The sequence below is a fragment of the Akanthomyces muscarius genome, chromosome 1 (genome assembly GCF_028009165.1).
Source record: "Akanthomyces muscarius strain Ve6 chromosome 1, whole genome shotgun sequence".
Classification (NCBI taxonomy): Eukaryota; Fungi; Ascomycota; class Sordariomycetes; order Hypocreales; family Cordycipitaceae; genus Akanthomyces; species Akanthomyces muscarius.
In genome coordinates this window covers 7,200,412-7,220,781 of record NC_079241.1, presented here as the reverse complement: position 1 = coordinate 7,220,781, position 20,370 = coordinate 7,200,412, and the positions used below count along the sequence as shown (strand labels likewise).

At 53.6% G+C, this 20,370-nt stretch overlaps 7 protein-coding genes across 7 annotated transcripts; 3 read left to right on the top strand and 4 right to left on the bottom strand.

Annotated features, from left to right (window-relative positions):
* Nucleotides 1-2,061: 2,061 nt before the first annotated feature.
* Nucleotides 2,062-3,159, bottom strand: LMH87_007457 (uncharacterized protein; the record flags this gene model as incomplete). The annotated part of the gene is made up of 3 exons (XM_056192549.1): nucleotides 2,062-2,643; nucleotides 2,717-2,893; nucleotides 2,959-3,159. The coding sequence occupies 3 exons, from the start codon at nucleotides 3,157-3,159 to the stop codon at nucleotides 2,062-2,064; spliced, it is 960 nt and encodes a 319-aa protein (XP_056060759.1).
* Nucleotides 3,160-5,377: 2,218 nt separating this feature from the next.
* On the bottom strand, nucleotides 5,378-5,795 carry LMH87_007456 (uncharacterized protein; the record flags this gene model as incomplete). Its single annotated transcript, XM_056192548.1, has 2 exons — nucleotides 5,378-5,697; nucleotides 5,762-5,795. 2 exons carry the CDS (start codon nucleotides 5,793-5,795, stop codon nucleotides 5,378-5,380), a joined length of 354 nt encoding a protein of 117 aa, XP_056060758.1.
* Nucleotides 5,796-7,460: 1,665 nt separating this feature from the next.
* On the top strand, nucleotides 7,461-8,428 carry LMH87_007455 (uncharacterized protein; the record flags this gene model as incomplete). The annotated part of the gene is made up of 2 exons (XM_056192547.1): nucleotides 7,461-7,554; nucleotides 7,611-8,428. The coding sequence occupies 2 exons, from the start codon at nucleotides 7,461-7,463 to the stop codon at nucleotides 8,426-8,428; spliced, it is 912 nt and encodes a 303-aa protein (XP_056060757.1).
* A 694-nt stretch (nucleotides 8,429-9,122) lies between these two features.
* Nucleotides 9,123-11,133, top strand: LMH87_007454 (uncharacterized protein; the record flags this gene model as incomplete). The annotated part of the gene is made up of 3 exons (XM_056192546.1): nucleotides 9,123-9,210; nucleotides 9,307-9,422; nucleotides 9,475-11,133. 3 exons carry the CDS (start codon nucleotides 9,123-9,125, stop codon nucleotides 11,131-11,133), a joined length of 1,863 nt encoding a protein of 620 aa, XP_056060756.1.
* Nucleotides 11,134-11,477: 344 nt separating this feature from the next.
* Nucleotides 11,478-12,530, bottom strand: LMH87_007453 (uncharacterized protein; the record flags this gene model as incomplete). The annotated part of the gene is made up of 1 exon (XM_056192545.1): nucleotides 11,478-12,530. One exon carries the CDS (start codon nucleotides 12,528-12,530, stop codon nucleotides 11,478-11,480), a length of 1,053 nt encoding a protein of 350 aa, XP_056060755.1.
* A 1,235-nt stretch (nucleotides 12,531-13,765) lies between these two features.
* Nucleotides 13,766-14,320, bottom strand: LMH87_007452 (uncharacterized protein; the record flags this gene model as incomplete). The annotated part of the gene is made up of 1 exon (XM_056192544.1): nucleotides 13,766-14,320. The coding sequence occupies one exon, from the start codon at nucleotides 14,318-14,320 to the stop codon at nucleotides 13,766-13,768; it is 555 nt and encodes a 184-aa protein (XP_056060754.1).
* Nucleotides 14,321-15,086: 766 nt separating this feature from the next.
* Nucleotides 15,087-15,446, top strand: LMH87_007451 (uncharacterized protein; the record flags this gene model as incomplete). The annotated part of the gene is made up of 2 exons (XM_056192543.1): nucleotides 15,087-15,123; nucleotides 15,262-15,446. 2 exons carry the CDS (start codon nucleotides 15,087-15,089, stop codon nucleotides 15,444-15,446), a joined length of 222 nt encoding a protein of 73 aa, XP_056060753.1.
* Between the last annotated feature and the right edge of the window lie 4,924 nt (nucleotides 15,447-20,370).

Genomic DNA, 20,370 nt, shown 5'->3' with positions numbered 1-20,370 from the left:
GCACTTTCTCACCTGCCTTGCCTTGATTTACCTTGCCCGAATGCGCAGAGATGACTGGTCAGGCCAGCCAGGAATGAAACTGCTCACACGATCTGTTGCCATCTTTTTCCGTTAGCGGCCTGCCCGCTGCAAGGTACAACCGCGTCCAGACCACACGGGAAGGTTGGAAGGATTGCTTCTCGCCACACACACCAGAGCACGCCATCCAACCACGACGCACCGCTTGCCGCTCGCCCCCGGTTAAAAACTCAGACACGCAGATTGACACTCACACACTGTAGCAGCTGAAAAAGCTTGAAAGCTCGAAGCGATGCTTGACTTTCGGATGATGGCCTGACCCCCTGTATATCATGGCCAAGTCCGGCCAAGCTTCCAAGGAACCTTTGCGCCCAACTCCACTCTTTGACAAACTCTACTTGGGTCGTTGCGGGAGGATTCGACGCTTGTGCAGGTACCGGTACCGATGTACCTTTGCTTGTGACGGGTACAACTGATTGTTTCTTTTCTTTTATTTCAATGCGGGAATCCCCAAGATGCGGCGCCCGTCCCACCACCCCTACGCCTTCTCCTGACTCAATTACGTTACGCGTAATCACGAACATTTGCGCAGACTCGAACACGCAAGCGAATAGGAACAAGAGCCGGAGCCGCTCGACGTGAGACTGTCGCTGTAGGTAAATGCAAGGACAGGGTGCAACAACGGGCTTCTGCTGCTTACTCGACGCTCGGGGCGGCACGGATATTCGTTGATCTGAAAAGAAAGAAACCGAGAAATCAAGCAGGTTGAGAATAAGAAAAACAGATGAAAGACATCAACCACGTCAAGATCTCGATTCCTGTAGTCCCTGTAGACATTGAGCCACCGTGCCATCCCTTCATTTGAGCGGCCCCCTTTCTCTAGAGTATTGCTAGTCGGACCTCGTCGTTTTTTATTAGTAGTCCCGTCGCATCAACATGCAATTGCCTTGTCTTTCCGCGCGCCGAAATCAGTCTACTGGCGGTTATATGCGCCAGTTACCATGTCTTTCACATGGCATGACCGCTGTCTCCATCTGGACACTGGTTGTAATAAAATGGTGAATACATTGGCCATGCTGGTAGTCTACTGTGCTTTTAGCCTCTTCGGAGAAGTGTCCCGCCCCTGTTCCACACTTGTCGCACGGGTGCCCGATGCATCTCTTGGCAATAGCCACAATTGCAACACAATCGACGTGTCGCAGACGCAAAAGCCAAGATTTTGTTGGCTAACTTTATGCACAATGTAAAACATTATGCTTGTTTTTCCAAGGCTAGGTGACCCCATCAATTGGACAGGGCCGGTGTGTACCGGTACGCGTTGCGCCCTGTTCTGCTCCCTCGAGATCACACAGACCCCGGCTTGGCCGTAGAGCTGCTGGTGCTACCCTATTGTACCATGCGAAACCGCTTGTGAGGCTTCGCCCTCAACCGCAGGCGCGAACAGCCGTGTAAAAAATAATGCTCGTATATACATAGACTATTACTGTGCGATTGTTCGTCAATTTGATGAGAATGGCTAATCTGCGTCGCTGTTTACTACGTTGGTTGATCCATTCCCTGTAGCCGTGAGGTTACGTCGCTAGAGACACAACCAGCCCTAGTAAGCAAATGGCAGTGGACTGAGAGTCGGATCAGGTCTACCACAGCGACGTGATTTTGTTTTTAATCAAAATCACCTGAAAGAAGCTTCCAGCACGCAACGGAGGAACGTCTGCTGGCCCGGCGCTGGCAGGAACGCGGGTTGACGTTGCTGCGAGATGCGTCATTCTCTCTGACAATGGCGGCGCATCGCCCCTTTTAGCGATTTTGACCCAGCCCAATTTCGCTCTTCCATGCCGCGCAGAATACCAACCTCCACCTGCACTTCAGCTCTTGATTTTGCTCCGGGCAGTCAATAGGAAAAAAATTGCAATCGAAGTCACTCGAATGGATGCATATTTCTGCGCATTCAATTTACGCGATGCAGTAGTAGCGTGTGCTCAGGCAGGATGGAACACGGGTCTCCGGAGGTCGTGCGACCTCGAATCTATAGCGACCTCGAATCTATAGCAGCCTCTCCCCAGACATCTCAAGAAACGCCTGCGTATCTACAATCTCGCTCTCAATCCCCAAGTCCTTGGCTAGAAGCGGGTTGTTGTCCATATACCAGCTCTCGTTTTCCTCGAATGCCTTCAAGTTCAGATACGTCTCCTCGCCTGGCGGCCCAAACGCCTTGATCCAGTCACCGGCGTCTACCTGCAAATATGCCACGTTCTTGCCCGTCGCCGCGCTCCAGCACTGAAGCAGCTTTTCTTGGGTCATGGTTTCGACGATGCAGCCCACATACTTGCCTTTTGTCTTCTCCGGCTGCATGAGGATGGCCTTTGTGAAAACACCCACATTGACTGCGGTATCGCCGGCCATGGGGAGCATCACGGTGCGCGGCACGGGCATCAACCACACATACGAGCCAAACGAGCCCGGTGTGGTGAAGGGCTTGACCATGGGACCATCGGATAGGTTGTTGGCGTAGTAGCCGACGTAGAGGAAGGTAGTTTTGGCCGCGAGGCTTGGGTATTCATTGCGGATGGTGGCGTCGACTTGGGCCTTATAGTCAAAATGTGGCACGGCGGTGCGTTTGCGTTGCTGAGAAAAAAAGTTAGGCACATTGTGGAAAATGAAGAGAAACTCACAAATGTGATTGGCATGTTCGACTTACACCCTCAGCATTGCCAGGCACAGTGCTCCATATGAGGTGCTTCAGTGAAGACAGCTTATCCGCAATCTTGACGACAGCCATCGCTTCCTTGAACTCTGCCTCGCCCGACTGGGATGCGCTCTTGCCTGCAAGCAGGTGCCCCCAGAAGTTAGTGACCAAGAAAATGGCATCTACGTCCTATTCGACTGTATTAGTGGCCGTCATAGCTAATTCAATTTCTATAAAGCTGGACCGTTGATCACCTCATAAGCCGTAACTAGCGACGCCTCGTCTTCAAAGTTCGCCGTCATCACCTCAGCACCCGCCGCTGTCAGGGCCTTGGCTGCGTCACTGACTGCGTTACGAGTAATGGCGATGACTTTCCAGTCTAAATTGAGAAGTGCCTTGACGACGGAGCCGCCCTGCGTACCTGTTGCTCCATGGACGGCGATAATCTTAGACATGATGTTTGGGGAAACGGGAGTTGGTAACTTGTTAAACAGGAATTGAAGACTATTTCTACCAAGTTTTGAAGATGAAAGGACGGAAGTCGATGGCTCGCACCTCCAGACTATATAGTTCCGGTCTGTAACTCTTATAGTTTCAAAATCGCCCGGCGTATCATGTCAGCGGCCTCAGGTAGACAGCTCGACCCAAGACGAGGCCAAGCTATGGCTGAGTGCGGGGAATGAATTTTTCGTGTAGTCAAGTGTAGGTTTCAAAATGACCGTGCGATATGCCCGTGGTATCCGATTTCTAGAGCACCCGATATCCGGAGGATCCGAGGAAACCATAGAGCCGTCATCACGGCCTCTACGTCAAGCGGCCAATGAAGCTTCACGCTTCTGTATATCGCGGAGCAAGTACTTTGTGGAGGTTTATGTCACTGTATCTAACTAAAAGTATGCCTGGTATCAAGTACACTGATTTCTTTTACAAGCTGAACAGGTCAATGCGCACTCACCTGGGCCGACACAAAGACCTAGCAAAGCATTCAAGGAACCCGACCGCAAAGAGACTAACAACAACTAGTAACCTAGGTTATCAACTTTAAGCCTTATGAGGTAGGGATATTCGTGGCTCTTTGTATTTCGCATTTATGCATAGTGTATAAAATCAAGGTGAATGAACGGGCTTGGCTCAGGCATGGCTTAGTCGGCGCTCTTGCCAGAGCCCCGGCTTGGGTGGCTAGGGCTCATTGCCAGCCGAAAATAGACTCTGTGAGCTCAGTGACTCTTCTTTCTCTTTTTTTTCTCCCGTATATTTTAAGCTTTACGATAGTAGCTTATTTAGGATGCTATTAATGACATATTGCAAGCTCAGGTTGAGCAGTGGACGCCGTGGTCTACACTGCGTGTATGGGGGGCGAGCAAAACTCATCTGGTGGGCTATGGTTAGAAGAAGGAATGCGCCTCTTGCTGACAAACATATACTTATTTTGGTACTTTCTTCTTTATAATCACTTTTATGATCAAGGTTAAACAGCTAGCTGTTTTCGCAATTATCCATGGTCGATTACATAAGAGCGTCAAATCACTACGGTTACTCCGCAGCATCCGGCGTGTGACACACCATCACCACTTTAGGACTGCCTAGGAATAATACAATTTATTCTACGCTCATACTAATGAATGTTCTCTCCTTGGGTTGGCAATCTTGCTTCCAAGCGACTCATGACCAATCTTTCGTGGCATCCGTACTCCCGAACAATGCCAGCTTGGCACGTCACTAGTACGTAACCATTGCATTTTATGGCAAGCGCTCTCGAGGCTTTCCAGGATACAGAGTCAGAGATACCAAGGCTTCTTGTGTCATCCGCACCAAGCTTAACCCCCCACGTGCCTATAAAATGAATTTGTTATCGAGATTCTGTACTCATTGCCTGGTAGGATCAGCTGGAGGACCATCGTGGAAGACAGCTGCGGGTTAAAGATTGCGAGGAAGTTAATTGAGTATATGAATTGCTAGGTGAACCGACTGTTATAGGTTTTGAAGGGGTCATAGCTCGCATTGTTGGAAGCAGGTCTCTGCTCTAGGGGACTTTTGCAAATGGCAGTTGGTATAGCTCCACCACGAACCACGAAGATCATAACTCGAGCTGGCGAGGCCGTGGGTGGCAAGGTCGGAGAAACACCATAAAAAAAATGAACATCTTCTTAGAGTGCAAAAGCGTCCGCGGCAAATGGATAGTGAGGACAGCTAGAAAGTGAGCTGATGAGTTATCGTGCTTACGGCCTTTGTGCTTTCCGATGGCATTCATGTTACCTGGAAGGTACGCCAATGCCTTTGATGAGGCTAACAGCTGGCGCATTCGTTGGAGAAGAAAGGCTACTCACCCAAAGATATGGTTTCAATGACATGTACGGGGTAATAGTACTCTTAAACACGGCAGCGCAGGCTCGGCTCGCAGCGAGCAGCTGCCAATGCCGTGGACAAGGATTAATCACTGGAAGCGCACGTCATGGTAGGCAATCACAATGGTAATGTAATTGAATAAATTCGCGTTCACCTGACGGCAGCCTCGTGTAGTTTGACTCAGAGTCCAGTGCGCTGTCTGTGAATAGTATATTTGCTATTATGAATTATAGTTGTACCATCGCCCGCTGCGACTTAATTATTCCAGTCATCATTTGGCCGGACGAGAGAACCCACCGCGCGCCATTATACAGGAGATGCTGCCATTTACAGAAGGGCAACAACGGCGACGACAGCCGCCAGGGCGCCACCGGCAACGCGGCCAGCACCACCGGTGATAGGGGGCGAGGTAGGGCTGCCGGTCTGGCCGCCGGTCTGGCTACCGCCAGGGTTCATGCCGCCGGTCTGGCTGCCGCCGGGCATCATGCCGCCGGTGCTGGAAGCAGCACCAGTCTTGACAACCGTCAGGGAAGGAGAGTCGCAGCTGGTGGTGGGAATGGGCTCGCGGGTGACCATGTCGTTGGTCGAGGCGGGGGTCTTGCAGTCAGGGCACGTCACGACGGAAGAGTCGGCGGCAAAGGCAATGGCTGTTGAGTGGTGTTAGCGGAAGTTGTCAAGCAGTTGAGAGTCAGAGGCAAAGAGCCAACTTACTAGCCAGAGAGGCAACAACAGCAATGAACTTCATGATGATGGTATTGTGTAACTGGGGTATAACTCAAAAGAGGAAGTGCTGGACAGACGACAAGGACAACGGCGAGATATAAGAACGAGTGGTATGCAGGTTTGAGAAAAGAAAGATGGTGGGCATCAGAAGGTAGTAGTAGTTTGAGCAACAGGCTTGGTCTAGCTCAAGCCAACTGCTCCTTTCGTGGACAAAGGAAGCAGGCTATGTCTAGATTGGGTTCTTTGACCCGTTTGTCTGGTCGGCATATGTGGTATCGCGTCAAGGCTACATTGGCAGCCGAAGGCTAGCGTGGGAGTAAATTGGGTAAACAGAGTCGAGTTCATAAGCTGGCAACTGGCAAGCTGGTTCATCAACAAGGGATGGATGGCTAGTGTACAATTGTTGGCTCGCCACGCTCGCTTCGCCGAGCGGACAGCATCCTTCCCGAACAGCCAAGCAGCCAAAGCGGCCAAGGTCGAGAAAGCTCTCCACCCCCCATAATTGTATGTCAAATACTCTAGTCTTTGTAGTTGGCCTCGACGCAATCTTACCTTGCGCCGGATGCTCGCCGTTCCGGGCTCGCACTAACGGGGGCGCGCGCGAGGCGAGCTAGTGCTTCCCTCCCATTCTTAGCAGATGCTGTTGCGCCGCACGGCCGGCCGCCCTGCTGCCGGCAGCCACAGACCAGCTAGCCCGTGGCTTTTGTTTTTTCAGTGGTTTCAATTTGCCAAAACTGGTTCTGCACTACGTCGGGGTGCCTGAGCTAGAGAGGCATGCACTTGAGCTAGAGGAGTATGCACTCGAGCTAGAGACGCGACCTTTTCCGCGTCGCAGGGCTGTCATGGGCGCAGCTTGGCCCGTTTAATGTTTGGTTGGGGGGTTGCATTGACAATGGGCAGATCTGTTTCGTTGATCAAACGGCATGGGATGCTTCCGTCCTTTGCGACTGCGGGGTAGAGTCAGAGTCCATGATGCAATTGATCGTTTAGATTGATAAGTCGGACAAGAAACAATTTCTCCAGACGCGTAGTATCCAGTTGGGACCACCCGGGGCATGGGTGCTCCGTCTAGAGATCGATTGGGCTAGTTGCTGCTTTGGGAAATGGGCGGCCCGGCTGGTCGTGGATCCGAGCGAGGCCGCCACAAGGCTAGCGACGCCCTTTTCCGCTAGTCACCATCAGATAGTCACGACGGCTCAACGTGCCAAACCCCAGAAAACTTGCCACGCTTGGGCCGGCATGGTTTGGATCCGCGCGACTTTGCTAAGCCGGGGCAACGCAAGGTATGTTTGGAATCACTAGTCATTTAAGATTAGGTGGGCATTAGCTTGGCCGGCGGACTGCCGTGTGCGTGTGTGCCTCCCACAACGTGAACCACACCCGTGTTAGTCGCCAAGCTGCACGATGATGAGGCTCTGGATCACTTTGTAATGAAGCACACAAATACACTAGCGCTAAAAACTGAATTTGTTTTTTCCCTGGAGAATTGGCCCGGGTGCACAAGATCCCGCTGCGCAGCCCAGTTATGGCCCGTGGAGCATTCTTTCCACCCTGTCCGGCGAGACGTGTCCGGGGGAATAAAAGCAAGCTGCCAGCCGGTCAGCTACACTTCATATCCTCCCCATCTCATATCCCATATACCACTCTCTCTTAATACTCCTGTATACCAGCACATATACCCCTCAAAATGCATTTCTCTCAGGCTACCATCGCGGCCGTTGTCGCTGCTGGCTTCGTCTCTGCCGCTCCCACCATTGAGAAGCGCGCTGGTATCACTGATGGTAAGATGACTCGCCATCTCAAACAACTGTCCAAGGTCACCACTAACAGAAAGCAGCCGACATTCTCCAGTATGCCCTGACTCTGGAGCACCTCGAAGACACCTTCTACCGTGATGGTCTTGCCAAGTACGACGAGGCCGCCTTCAAGAGCGCCGGCTTCGACTCCACCGTCTACAACAACCTCAAGTCCATTGCCAGCGACGAGGCTGCCCACGTCGACTTCCTGACCAAGGGCCTTACCGCTGCTGGTGCCAAGCCCGTCGCTGCCTGCACCTACGACTTCGGCTACAAGGACGTCAAGTCCTTCCTGGCTACCGCCTCCATCCTTGAGGGTGTCGGTGTGTCCGCCTACCTCGGCGCCGCCGCCGACATCATGTCCAAGACCTACCTCACCGCCGCCGGCTCTATCCTGACCGTCGAGTCGCGTCACTCCTCCTACATCCGCGCCAGCCTGGGCCAGAAGCCCTTCCCCCAGCCGTTTGACACTCCCCTTTCCCTCAACGAGGTCTACTCCCTGGCATCTGGCTTCATCAAGTCTTGCCCCGACAGCAACGCTGCCCTCCCCGTCAAGGCTTTCCCCGCTGTCGCCGTCTCTGCCGACACCAAGATGCCCATCAAGGCTGGTGACACGATCACCCTCTCCACCCCCGGCTACCAGCTGAAGGGCTCCAGCGCCGACACCAAGATCTACGCTGCCTTCATCGCCGTCACTGGCCCTACCTTCGCTGACGCCACCCCCGTCGATGGCGGCTTCAAGGTCACCATCCCCGAGGGCTTCGCTGGCCAGACCTACGCTGTCCTGACCAGCTGCAAGGATGCTGTCAACGACGACACCGTCGCTGCTGGCCCTGCCATCATTGAGATCTCTTCTTAAATTATAATGTATGGTTTGTGAGCTAGTATACAGTAACGCGATGGTTATAACAGGCCATGTAATTTCTTAATTCAATAATTCAATAAATAAAAACTTGAACCAGCGATCCAACGCCTTGCGGTGATGCCCAATAATAAACACGCCGATCGTGAACGTGTTTCCAATGAGCTTTAACTCTCATCGTGCTGGAAATATTAGATTGCCCGATCATGTTAGTGGCTGCTTGGCTATCTTGCTAACACGCAACCGCACCAGACCGACATTTTGTCCATGTCATATTATCATCTCTCGATGAATTCTTCACAAAGAGCAAACCCAATTCTCTAAAATTTCAGATTCATTTTAAGGTTCTTTGAGAGCTTCGCACAGGTACAACGAGGGCGACGGATCACAACAAGCATTAGCTTAGATGACTAAGCAGCTGCTCGCATCATGTGATCTGGCGCCAAATTGCTGGAGCCACCGCAAAGTACCAAACTAGCGGCCGTCGAGGCAAGCTTCAACGCGCCTGGAGGTAGCAAGTCAAGCTTTTGTGTCATCTCATTCATTCTCACTTCGCCTCCCGAATATTTTTATCGCAACGGCTCCATCTCATAGAACTCGCGCACGCAAAACCCCCGGGCCACATCAACTGTGCATGTTTCGCAGCTCTCAGCACTAGTCGCAAGCCGAGCTGGGGCTCTGACCCGCCATCATGGCCTACGAGCCTCGTGGAGACCAGAATGATCGCGGTGGTGGCGGCCAAGGGCAGGATGGAGGCTTTGTCAAAGTCAGAGGTCGACGTATGTGCGATTCTGTGCCGCAGCATCTGCCAGCCAGAGCACTGTGCTGGACCCGTGGCAGGACAGACGATGAGCGCGCCAGCTGACGCATGATAGGACCCGTGACCGACTACAGCTCAACGATAATTCATTGGCAGCGCAATAGAGTGCCCAATTACAAGGGCGCTTACATTGGCGAGGCTGAGCGGCCCAGCCCAAGCTACATTATTGATGTTTGTGAATCGTCTTGATGATGTGCTCGACGCAGCGCTAACCAATGGCCAGATGCTGCCGCCTATCGCAAGACCAACGAACCCGGCAGACACCATTCCGGCCAAGCATCTGCACTCATCCCTCAATAAGATCAAGCACCCTGTAAATGTGGTGCGGTGGACTCCAGAAGGCCGGCGTCTTCTCACAGCCTCGACCAGTGGTGAATTCACACTCTGGAATGGTACAGGATTCAACTTTGAGACGATTATGCAAGCGCATGACTCGGCGATTCGCGCGCTCGAGTACTCCCACAGCGACGACTGGCTCGTCTCTGGCGACCACGATGGCCTGATCAAATACTGGCAGCCCAACTTCAACAATGTGCAGAGCATCAATGCGCACTCGGATCCGATTCGCGACTTGGCATTCAGCCCCAACGATGCCAAGTTTGTCACGGCATCCGACGACTCTACGCTAAAGGTATTTGACTTCGCCCTGGGATCGATGGAGACGAAACTCGAAGGTCATGGCTGGGACGCTAAATCGGTCGACTGGCATCCGACGAAAGGTCTCCTCGTCTCGGGATCCAAAGATCACTTGGTCAAGCTGTGGGACCCGCGATCCGGTCGCTGCTTGACCACTCTCCATGGGCATAAGAGCACAATCACAAAGGTTCTGTTTGAGAGAGTACGAGGCAGCTGCCTGGCCACCTCGGCACGAGACCAGACGGCCCGTGTGTTTGACCTGCGCATGATGCGGGACATTTGCTTGCTCAAGGGGCACGAAAAGGACATTTCTACGGTCGCCTGGCATCCTGTCCACGCCAACTTGCTGTCCACCGGCGGCATGGACGGCTCACTATTCCACTACCTCCTTGACTCACCCAACACACCTCCTGGTCAGCAACTCACTGTGGCGCCGTACGACAGCCCGGACCCGACGACGACCCCAGCACAGTCCATCTGGCCAACACACAAACTGTCATTCGCGCACGACTACGCCATTTGGTCGCTCGATTGGCACCCGCTCGGCCACATCCTGGCGTCGGGCTCAAACGACAGAATCACGCGTTTCTGGACTCGCGCTCGCCCTGGTGACGCCGAAGTCTTCCAGGACCGCTACCACATTGGTGAAGCGGCGGCCGAGGCGCAGGGCACATGGGACCGCCGCGGTAACCGCCGGCAGCGACAGGAAGAAGAGCAGCAGGAAATCGAAGACGAGATGGATGCTCTTGTCGACCAGGATGCGCAGCGGCCAGCCGGTGGCGCTGGCGCCTCTTTGCTGCCTGGAATCCCTGGTCTCCCGCTTGGTGGCGGCAGCATCGTGCCTGGAATAGGATCGGCCGTGCCGCCGCCTCCTCTGATCCCCGGCGTTGGAGCCAATGGCCATATTCCCCCACCCGGCCAGTTCCCCCCGCCTCCATTCTCCCTGCCCGGTATGAACGGCGTCCCGCCGCCGCCCCTGCCGGGCCTCGACCCCAACAACCCGCCGAACCCGATGCAGCTGCTCGAGATGATGAAAAAGGCCGGCGTGCCGCTTCCGCCGCCGGGCCAGCTGCCGCCTGGGCTCATCCCACCCCCTGGTGCTGGCGGCATGCCTATCCCGCCGCCACCGATGCCCATGGGCATGGACAAAGGCGGCGATGCCGGCCGACGACGGGCTCCTCTGCCAAGCCAGGAAGACAGCCTACGGGAAGAACAGCGGCAAGGCAACTACAAGCGCATACGTTAGCACTGAAAGCCGCGGAGCAGTATGAAACGGTTCGGCGTATGGGGCTGATTTCTTTTGCATTGTTTATTGCCCGCGGAGAGGCTTGTAAGATAGCAAAGGCAATACTGTCATAAGTAGATTAATGATTGCTATGCCGTATAGTGAGCTAATGTACAAAAGTCTACAGTCCATGTCCCTTGAGCTTATTCTATCTATGATGACCGTAGCGGCAATGAGAACAGCAAGCCGGGGTAAGCAAATTGACATGAGTAACAGGACTCAGACCAGATGATAAAAGAAAGAAATAAATAAAAGACAACACCAGAATTAGATGCAAAATTATAGAAGAAGAAGAAGAAAGTACACTATTGCGTAGGAGGCAGGGAGCGCTTGTCACCACCCTTTGCAAAGGCCTTTTGCCTATCGGCATAGTCCTTGATGACCAGCGCACACGTTGTATCCGCACAAAGACGCCTGCGGCGCTGAACCGGCAGCTTCGAGGCGAATTCGAGGCCACTCGCACGCTCCACGGCCTCGACGGGCACCTCAAAGTCGGTGATGGGCTTGTTGTTGTCGATGGGCGCGTTGGGGAGGACAAACGCGCCGAGGGCGACGTTGCCGCCGGCCTTGCCGTCCTCGGCAAAGATGACCTTGTAAAAGTGCGTCGGGACGGCGACGGAGGGCGGGCTGCCAATCATCTCGTACTTGACGTACCACTTGTTGTCCACGGGGTCCTTGCGGGGGAGGTAGAGCGGGCCGGTGACGATGCGGACCGAGGGGTACCGCACGGTGAGCCGGCGGCAGAAGTCCTCAAAGTGCGCCCAGTAGTCGCGGTTGAAGCCCTCGCCGACCTGGGGACACATGTTTGTGAGGTAAAAGGTGTCGTCCATGGCCTGCTGGGACCACTTGGCGTCGGCGGCGGGCACCTGGTGGCCGCGGTCGTAGCCGCTGCGGTAGTAGTCCTTGAGGCCGGCGCGGAACTGCGGCGGGACGGCGGCATCCTCGACAAAGACGCTGTGCTTGCGGTCGGCGTCGCGGCGCGCGAGCGAGGCTGCGGTGATGTGCTCGACGACCCAGTGCGGGTTGCGCGTGCGGCGGTCGTACGAGGAGATGAGGGCGCTGCGGGCGGCGACGTCGGCGACGGGGCCCGGGAAGCCGTATTCGAAGAGGCCGGAGGGGTTGACGGGTGAGGTGCCCACGGCGGCGGTGGGGAGAGGCGCGCCGACGGGGAAAGGCTGAGCAGGGTAGGCGCCGGGGATCGTCGGCGTCGGTTGCAGCAGCAGCTGCTGCTGTGCTTGTTGTGCTTGTTGTGCTTGTTGTTCGGGTTTCGAGGAGCGGAGTGAGTAGACGGCGGCTGTGAGGGCAGCGCCGCCTCCGGCACTAAGAGCGGCAATCATGGCGAGGGATTGTTTTGACATGTTGGGCGGGCGGGCGGAACGAGGCTTGCTGGTCGCGGGAGGCTTTTATACGTAAGGAGGAAAAGGCTGTGGAAATGCGGCGTGTGGTGGAAATGACTGATAAAGTGTGCGTGTGCTGCTTGCTGGCGCCTGGGAAGAGTAGGCAGGTTCAAGTCAGCCGGGACGCAGGGCGAAGACCGTCTTTGCGTAGGTAGAGCCGTTTGGCTGCTGTGGTGTGCACGCGGAAGAATTCTTTTCTGCGAGGTGCATGTGGTTCATCAGGGTCCCAAGGCTACCACCCACCTGCCTAGCGTGCCTACCTAGGTAGGTACATGGAGAAAAGACGGCGCGGGTAACGGTGGAGACTTTGCCTGGACAGCCAGCCCGCAGTAACTTTCTTCTTGCTTGTCTTGTTTGTCTTGTTTGTCTTGTTTCTATTGTTTTTCAGATTTTCCCCCTCTTCTTTATTTCTCACTATAATCCTCACTATCCTTGTTTTCCTCGTACTGATGACATGTTTCATTTCTGCGGCTTGACAACCAGGCAGTGGCCATCTCAAATGGCTGCCACGTGCGCCGTGGTGGGGCAGCAGCTCATCTCATCGCTCACCTCCCCCTAGAAATGTTATTCTTCACCATTCACCATTCACCATATTGTCATGTTACAATGTCATCGTGGCAAATATCTCTGAGCTCATCTCACGTTAGGAAAGTTAACCTGCATGGTTCTTTGCTAATTTGGCATTTCAAGACAAGGCCAATCTCCTCCTGCTCGCAGCTCTACATCCGCTCATGACACGACGGCTCGTGACCACAGTATGCCCGTCACTCGACCACCACCACAGACTCACACTCGCGCGTGTAGACGCCGCCAGATGAGCCTCCATCTCCGGTGACATCCACTTCACGCTTTCCTGACAAGGCTCATGAACTGCCTCCGCAAGGCTGCCTGGACTGTTGGGACAGCGTTGCAACCGGCATGATCCGCTGCACCTCATCCATCCCATCTTGCATACATCGCACGCCGTGCCTGACTCAACACAGGGGCGCCTCGTGTAAGGTACAGCACGGCACTTGCACGCTTATTAGACTGGGGCAAGTGACATTTTGTCGCATTCTGCTAACTTCATGTCTATTTATACACTTTTATAGCCTTCTCCCTCCTATTCATGCCACCCTTCTCATGTGATGATGGTCCTATCCGCCTGCTGAACGCAGTCCTATTTCTGTACAGTTACCCCCACAGTGGTTGCAAATTTACAGGAAAAGAGCGCCGAACAGGACGCTGCCGCCGATGAGGACGGCAAGGCTCAGGGGTGCCGCCTTGCCCGCCGCGGCGGTGGTGGGTGTGGCCGAAGCGCTCGCGCTCGTTGAAGCACCACCAGTCGACGACGCAGTGGGCGTGTAGCCGGGAGGAGGCGTGGTCGGCTTGGGGACGCCAGACGGGCAGTGCCAGTGGTCGTTGTGCGGCGTGCAGCCGCCAGGGCCAGTGGTGGCGGCGGCTGTGGTGGTGCTGTTGCTGCTGGCGGTCGCGCTGGCGGTCGCGCTGTGGCTGTCCGTGTCATGGTCATGGCTGTGATCGTGGTCGTGATCATGATCGTTGTCGTCGCTGCTGCCCTGGGTCGCCTTGGGGTTGGGCGAGCCGTCGGGGTTGAGCGAGGGCTGCGGCACGCCCGACGGGCAGTGCCAGTGATCCTCGTGAGGCTCGCACGTAGCGGTGGCCTGCGTGGCCGAGGACGTGGTGGTGGCCGATTGGGCGGCCACCAGGGCCGACTGGCCCAGCAGGATGTAAGCGAGCGACTTGAACTGCATTGTGATAATGTTCGACTGAAAACGAAAGAGATGCGGTAACGTGTAGAGAGAAGCAAAAGAGCAATAGACTGCAATTGGGCCAACGGGTGGGTTTTTATACCTGCAGACAAAGGACCCGGGCTGGCTTCCCGTTTTTGCTCGGAATTATGCTTTTTCTTCTCAACCCTGATAGGGCAGCTGCCGGTACGCCACGTTTCTTTGTATGGAAACGATAAACTGCTTGATATGCATTAGTTGCGCTGCCAAGACGCCTCGTGAGAACCTTTGTGGTGTTGTACGACAGTACAGATTACTCGATTCATGCTGGCCAACAAATGAAGGGAAAGCGGTGGAACAAACTACTATGCGTGATCAAGGTATCGACCGCTTGGAAGACATGCATGGCATCGTATACTTCCTTCTAAATTAAGCAGCTGAGGAAAAACCTCATGTCCTTTTTACGTTCAGGACGTCGAGAACATTGATATTTTCCGCGCAGGAGCTCAAGTCTTGGCACAGATGGCTGATTCGCATTATTGCCAGCAGATCCACTCCGTCTTGGACATCCAAATCCAACAAACAACTTTGCCATCATTCCTTCTCAACCGCACCGGAAGAGTCTTGACTTTCTTTTCCCCAGCCTGTGATAAACGCATCTACAACTCGAATAGCTGCATGAAGCATGGACCGTAATTCGTTCCGAGCGTTAAAGTTGGACCGTCTGAAGCTGCCAAAAATTTAAGCTTAAAACAACGCTGCCTTTTCGCGATGGAGCATAGCAACCTTGATGGCCGTGGCTGATGCCAAGAACTGCACGTTTATTGGTGAGCATCCCCGCGCAGAAAAACTCATCATCTGGTGTATTTTCAGCCAAGGTATGCAGGCTTTCCTGCGGCTAGCCGGCCTTGGAAACCCGTGCATAAAATTGGAAAGCTGAATGTGACGACTGTCGACCCGCGCAGGAGCCCCTCCCTGTATAAATGAGCTGGGTTGCTACTCAACCTGGATTCGCTGCTCAGACTGGGATACAGTCCTTAATCGGACAAAACGCCGTCGCATTCCATCCGTTTTGGAAAGGGTTCCAGTCGACCAGGATGGGACGCTTTACCTCGCAAATAAAGGCCCGTGGTTTGGTCAGGACTCCTGATCTGGCCATCTCGTTACGAGGATGCACATATGTGGCAAAGTAGGGAAATGTCACATATCGATACATGTATAATGCTATACATATGAAAAAAAAGCACCTCAGTGGCAAAGGAACCATGCACACCCGATATTCTGAATCGTCCAAGTTGTGGTTACATTTTCTGCCGTGGTCCTAGCCAGTGTGCCAGCATGCCTGCAAACTACCGCTCTAGATTAAGTATAGAGACATTCTCTGCGTAGAATGAGAGCTCAACCGCACACGAGAACGAGAAAGGAACAAAACACCGACAAGTCGCTACTCACGCCCCAATCACAGTCCTGGCCATAGTCGTTGGCATCACTCTGGCACTGGCCTGCTCAACAGTCTCGTCGTGGTGGGCGGTACCGCGCCTACAAAAGACAATGAAAATTGCAAACACACTTCACTTGTGAGGAGCGAACACCTTACATCATTTACATAGAGCCCAAATAGTAGCATTAGTATAGCTACTTGCTGAAACCCAAATGAGCCGAGACTTGACGGCGGAGCAGAGCTCGGTGGAAGATCCTTTGACGCACCCGAGATCAGTCGTGATCAAAAACCAAGAAGAACCCCCCCCCCCCCCCCCCCCCCCCCCAAAAAGCGATGCAAATAAGAACGAGCATAAAAAAGAAGAAGAAGAAAAAAAAAAGACAGTTTTCTATGGAATAGATTGCTTTTTAGGGCAATTGATGTCGCTTGATGAGCGTCATGATTTCACGGTTTCCCAGTAGCGAGGACCGATCTTGGGGGGTATGTCAAGGCCGAGTCTCCTTCGCCACTGAGCCTCGGGTCATTCGAGTTGCAGCGATGAGCTGGCGGACTATCATTGTTTACCACAATAATCTATAGAAACTATGAGCATAATAATAAAGGGCGTTACTATGTTGTGGTTGCTCAGAAAGTGCACAACATCTCTATCGTCGCGAACCCTCGTAACGCTTTGGCGAAGCCGGTGTATAACTCCCGAGCAACTCGAGGGAAATCTGGTTCTGGTGCAAACTAATTCGATCGAGCTACAGAGTATAAGCAAGTAGAGAAATATTTGCGCTACTTGATATCTTTGCCTAGAACGAACAAATAGAGGGAGGGCCAAGAAAGTTTGTGCAACAGGTCGTGGCGCAAAAAACGCACTCCATTGGCTTGAGGAAACAGGCGAGCAACACCGGGCCAGATCAAAGCCATGGCAAACTTTAAATACTGTCCAGAGCTCTTTGCGATACATAGAAACTACATAAGGGCCTGCATCCTTGTTATTCTCGAAGATGGAAGATACTAAAACCCATTCTGATTCTTCCCCAATCTCCAGCCAGCATATTGACGCACGATCAAGACATCATGAGTCCCCAGCCACTTTACCCGCGTTCCACAGGAGGCACCCTAGAGTTCTCTGTTCTACACTTCGATCCTAAGCTGGCCCCAGTGGCGATGGCACCGCGACATCTCTCTCGTCTTGGCCAGTGCTGGCACCAGCTCACGCTTCGACAGCCATCACATATCTAGGTGCACAGTTGAGCGACTCCGACCGCCATGTATCTGATAAAAGGATATGCAACTGGGCAGCCGCCCACGGCTGGCGGGAAGAGATGCATGCTGGCGTGGTCAGGGTTTTGGGCTGTCGCGGCATGGCGAGCGCGAAACGACGCGTATGGTGCCAAATGCAACACCAAAAGCAACTAAAGGTTTGAGCGGCGAACGTTTTTCAAAGATTAATTTCTCAAGAAAATGCAAAGCTTCAAGTAAAATTCCGTTTCCCCGCCGAAATGCTTTGTTGACTGACTCTTGGTTTTAGTTCCAGGCGGCGACATCAGCTTGGCGAGAGTGTAGCTGTAGCTACAAGGCAGATCGTGTTCTGTTCCGGAGGAAGAGGCAAAGAAGACAGAGTAAAACAGGGTAGAACGCACCTACAAAGCAAACGGCACGTAATATATTTATTCCATATTTTTGCTGTGCCATCTCAATTTTGTTGATGGATGCGTTGGGCAGGACAAACACGCCGAGGGTCACGTTGCCACCGGCCTTGCCATCTCCCACGAAAAGCAGCGTCAAGAAGGCACCGGTTACCTAGACCAAAAGGATCCGACAAGCGCAGCCACAAAGGCCGGATATCCCCAGTATCTACTATATCTCAGGGCCCGTGACAATCTGCCAACCAACTCTAGCGACGACCCGAAGGCGCCAACACACTACATCATAGAACCAGGACTCAAATAGTCAGTCAAACTGCTCGTCGAGGGAAGAGATACAATGTGATGGTTACAATGTGATGGTTACTTTGTATTTTTATTTCTTCAAGGAAGCAGTCTGAAGAAAGCCACGCTCACTCTCTTACCAAGAGGGTCTTTGGCATGACATGCTTGATCTCAAACCACCAACGCCGAGTACATCCACATGCCCAAACCGGCCCGAGTCAATCTCCTCGATCCAATTCTGGGCAGCTGACTCTCTGAATAAAGCTATAAGAGAAATATACTTTGATTGTATAAAGCCCATACCGCGCTGACCTGACTTGTCTTGCCATGCTCACTTGCCAGTTCAAATCGCACGCAATAAGCTTGTGCCCATCGTCATCTGTCACACATATGCTCAGAGGGCTCTGCCACGCAGCATCCTGCGTGGGCAGTCAATCCCAGTAGCCAATACTACATATTTTGCTTCACTAACACGGGCCTGCGGGCCGCTGAGGGCTTCCGCATCGAGTGCTGCGAACACTCTGGGCAATGGGTAGAGGTCTAGCCTGCGCCTCGCATGTGCTGGTAGGCGTGGGACTGTTACAATATCTACGGGGACTACGCATCAACTTCTCGGGTTCAGGCCATCACGTAGTTGTTGCCCCGGAACAAAAGTCGCATGTCTCTGTTCGATGGACTTAGACTGGATCGTGTTGCTCGTTTTCTGGATTGTAGGCATCACCTCCTGCCACATCAAGCTCATTTTCATCGGCCACCTCCTCACCAAAATGATGCATATACAAATATTAGTTGAGAATACAGGGTATTTTGCGTTTTCGTCGTAGAATTTTGACGCGCCGGCTTGAGGTGTCGGTTGTTTGTGCTGCTAACAGGATACCGGTGGTTTGTGATGAGCTAGCATTAACAGCCAGCCCCGCCAACGCAGCGGTATCTTTGAGGGTACGATATAATATTTGTAGTCGGTGCTGGCAAGCCAGCGGATGTTGGAAAAGCTAGGCTCAAAGCCAACTCTCACGATCGTCTTATTCATTCACCGAGGCAAGAGGGGCTGAGAATAACGACAAAGTGCACTGACTGGGGCGGAGATGTAGGGCAGCCGGAAATTACAGGCCGGAGCATTGTTACGGGCAGTGGTCTGTTCGACGTGGACACGGGGCTGGTGCACGAGTTGGGCGAAGTGCGGTGTGCCGATCTCATGCCGAGCACAGCGTGCAACGGTCGGGTGGTGGTGGTTGTGGCAGAGTGCCCGCATTTTGGAGTCTGTAGCTCATGCGCGATGACGTCGGGGCAGGAGTCTAGAACGCACCCTGGAAGGGCAGTCAGATGCAGGCGCGAGGATGCTGTGTAACGACCGGTCAACAGACGATGCAACTGAGGGAATACTGGAATGTCGGCAATTTTCAGCGAAACGAACAAACCAGACGAGAGTGAGTTGCCGAGTGCAATTCTTGCGTCGCATGATATAATTGCGCAATGGATACAAGAAGGATCAATCGTGGCAGCGCGTGGGGAGTGGTACAGCGAGCGTCCACCTGCCATGTCATTGGTCGCACATTTGCCTAGTTGGGATAGTGCTAGCTGTCAAGGCGAGTTGCTAGTCGAGACAAAGGTGGCCATAATGGCCATTATCAGACCAAGCTGCAGCAAGGCTGGCTATCCTTGTGCGAGTGGTGTTTGCCGGAAAGTCGAGACGGCGCCGAGACGGCAGGCGTTGGCTAGCGGGCTACCCAATAAATTGGGGTGGAGATGAGCCATTGTGTCGAGTTGGGCTGAGATGGATGGAGACTGAGTATGAGCTCGGCCAGTTGCGACATGGTGAGGGCCAGATGGGAGAGGAATCGAGCGGCTCCAGCTAGATAGAAGCGAGAGACATATCTAGGGTCCGATGATGTAACTGGTGCTGTAGGCTGACCCCTGCTCCCGCAGTCTCTCCCCCACCTCCCGTGGCGTGGGCGAGAGGGCGTGCTTTGGTTAGCAATTGGCTGATACCCAACTTGAAGAAGCGGTGGAGGGAGACAGGCTAGTTGTGTAATATATTTTGTACTGAGTAAAGCTGGTACCCAGCATAGAAGGATTGCCGTGTAGAGCAAGACGGGTGAGAATGTAGCAAAATGGGCTTTTTGACGGTGGAGAGTGCAGAATGCCAAGCACTAAGCGGCAGCGGGTGTGGGCCGGTTCATTACGTCGCTGAGAGCCACCTGGAGGAAATGAATTTTCTTTCGTCTTGGTCGAGGTTGTGAAGAGAACTCTCCCGTTTTGGAGGTCGACCGAGTCCAGACGCTGCCAATGTGGGTGTGGTGTGGAGGGGCACGGCGGATGGGCAACGCTAACTTGAGTAACTGGGAGGGGCAGCTGTCGGGATTAGAAGCAAAAAAGGGTTGGGTGTCAGATGCTGCGAGGATGCTGTTTGCACAAGAGGGTATTGCGACAACATCCTGGCACTTGGCTATTCTGCTGATTGCCCCGGAGGATTGTGTCTCTGAATTTGTCAGACTAGTCTGTCGGGAGCGTCATCCTGGATGGACATGCCCCTCTTGGGGCTGGGTCTGCAAGGGAGGGGTAGATTTGCGACTTGGGATTGCGGCTCGTGCATGATGCTGGTTCAAGCCAAGAGGAGGGCGGGAATAGCCTCGATGGGAAGTGGTGACTGGAATCGGAAAGCGCATCAGCCGAAACCTTTAGATTGGACCACGACGCAGGGCAGGGCTGGACAT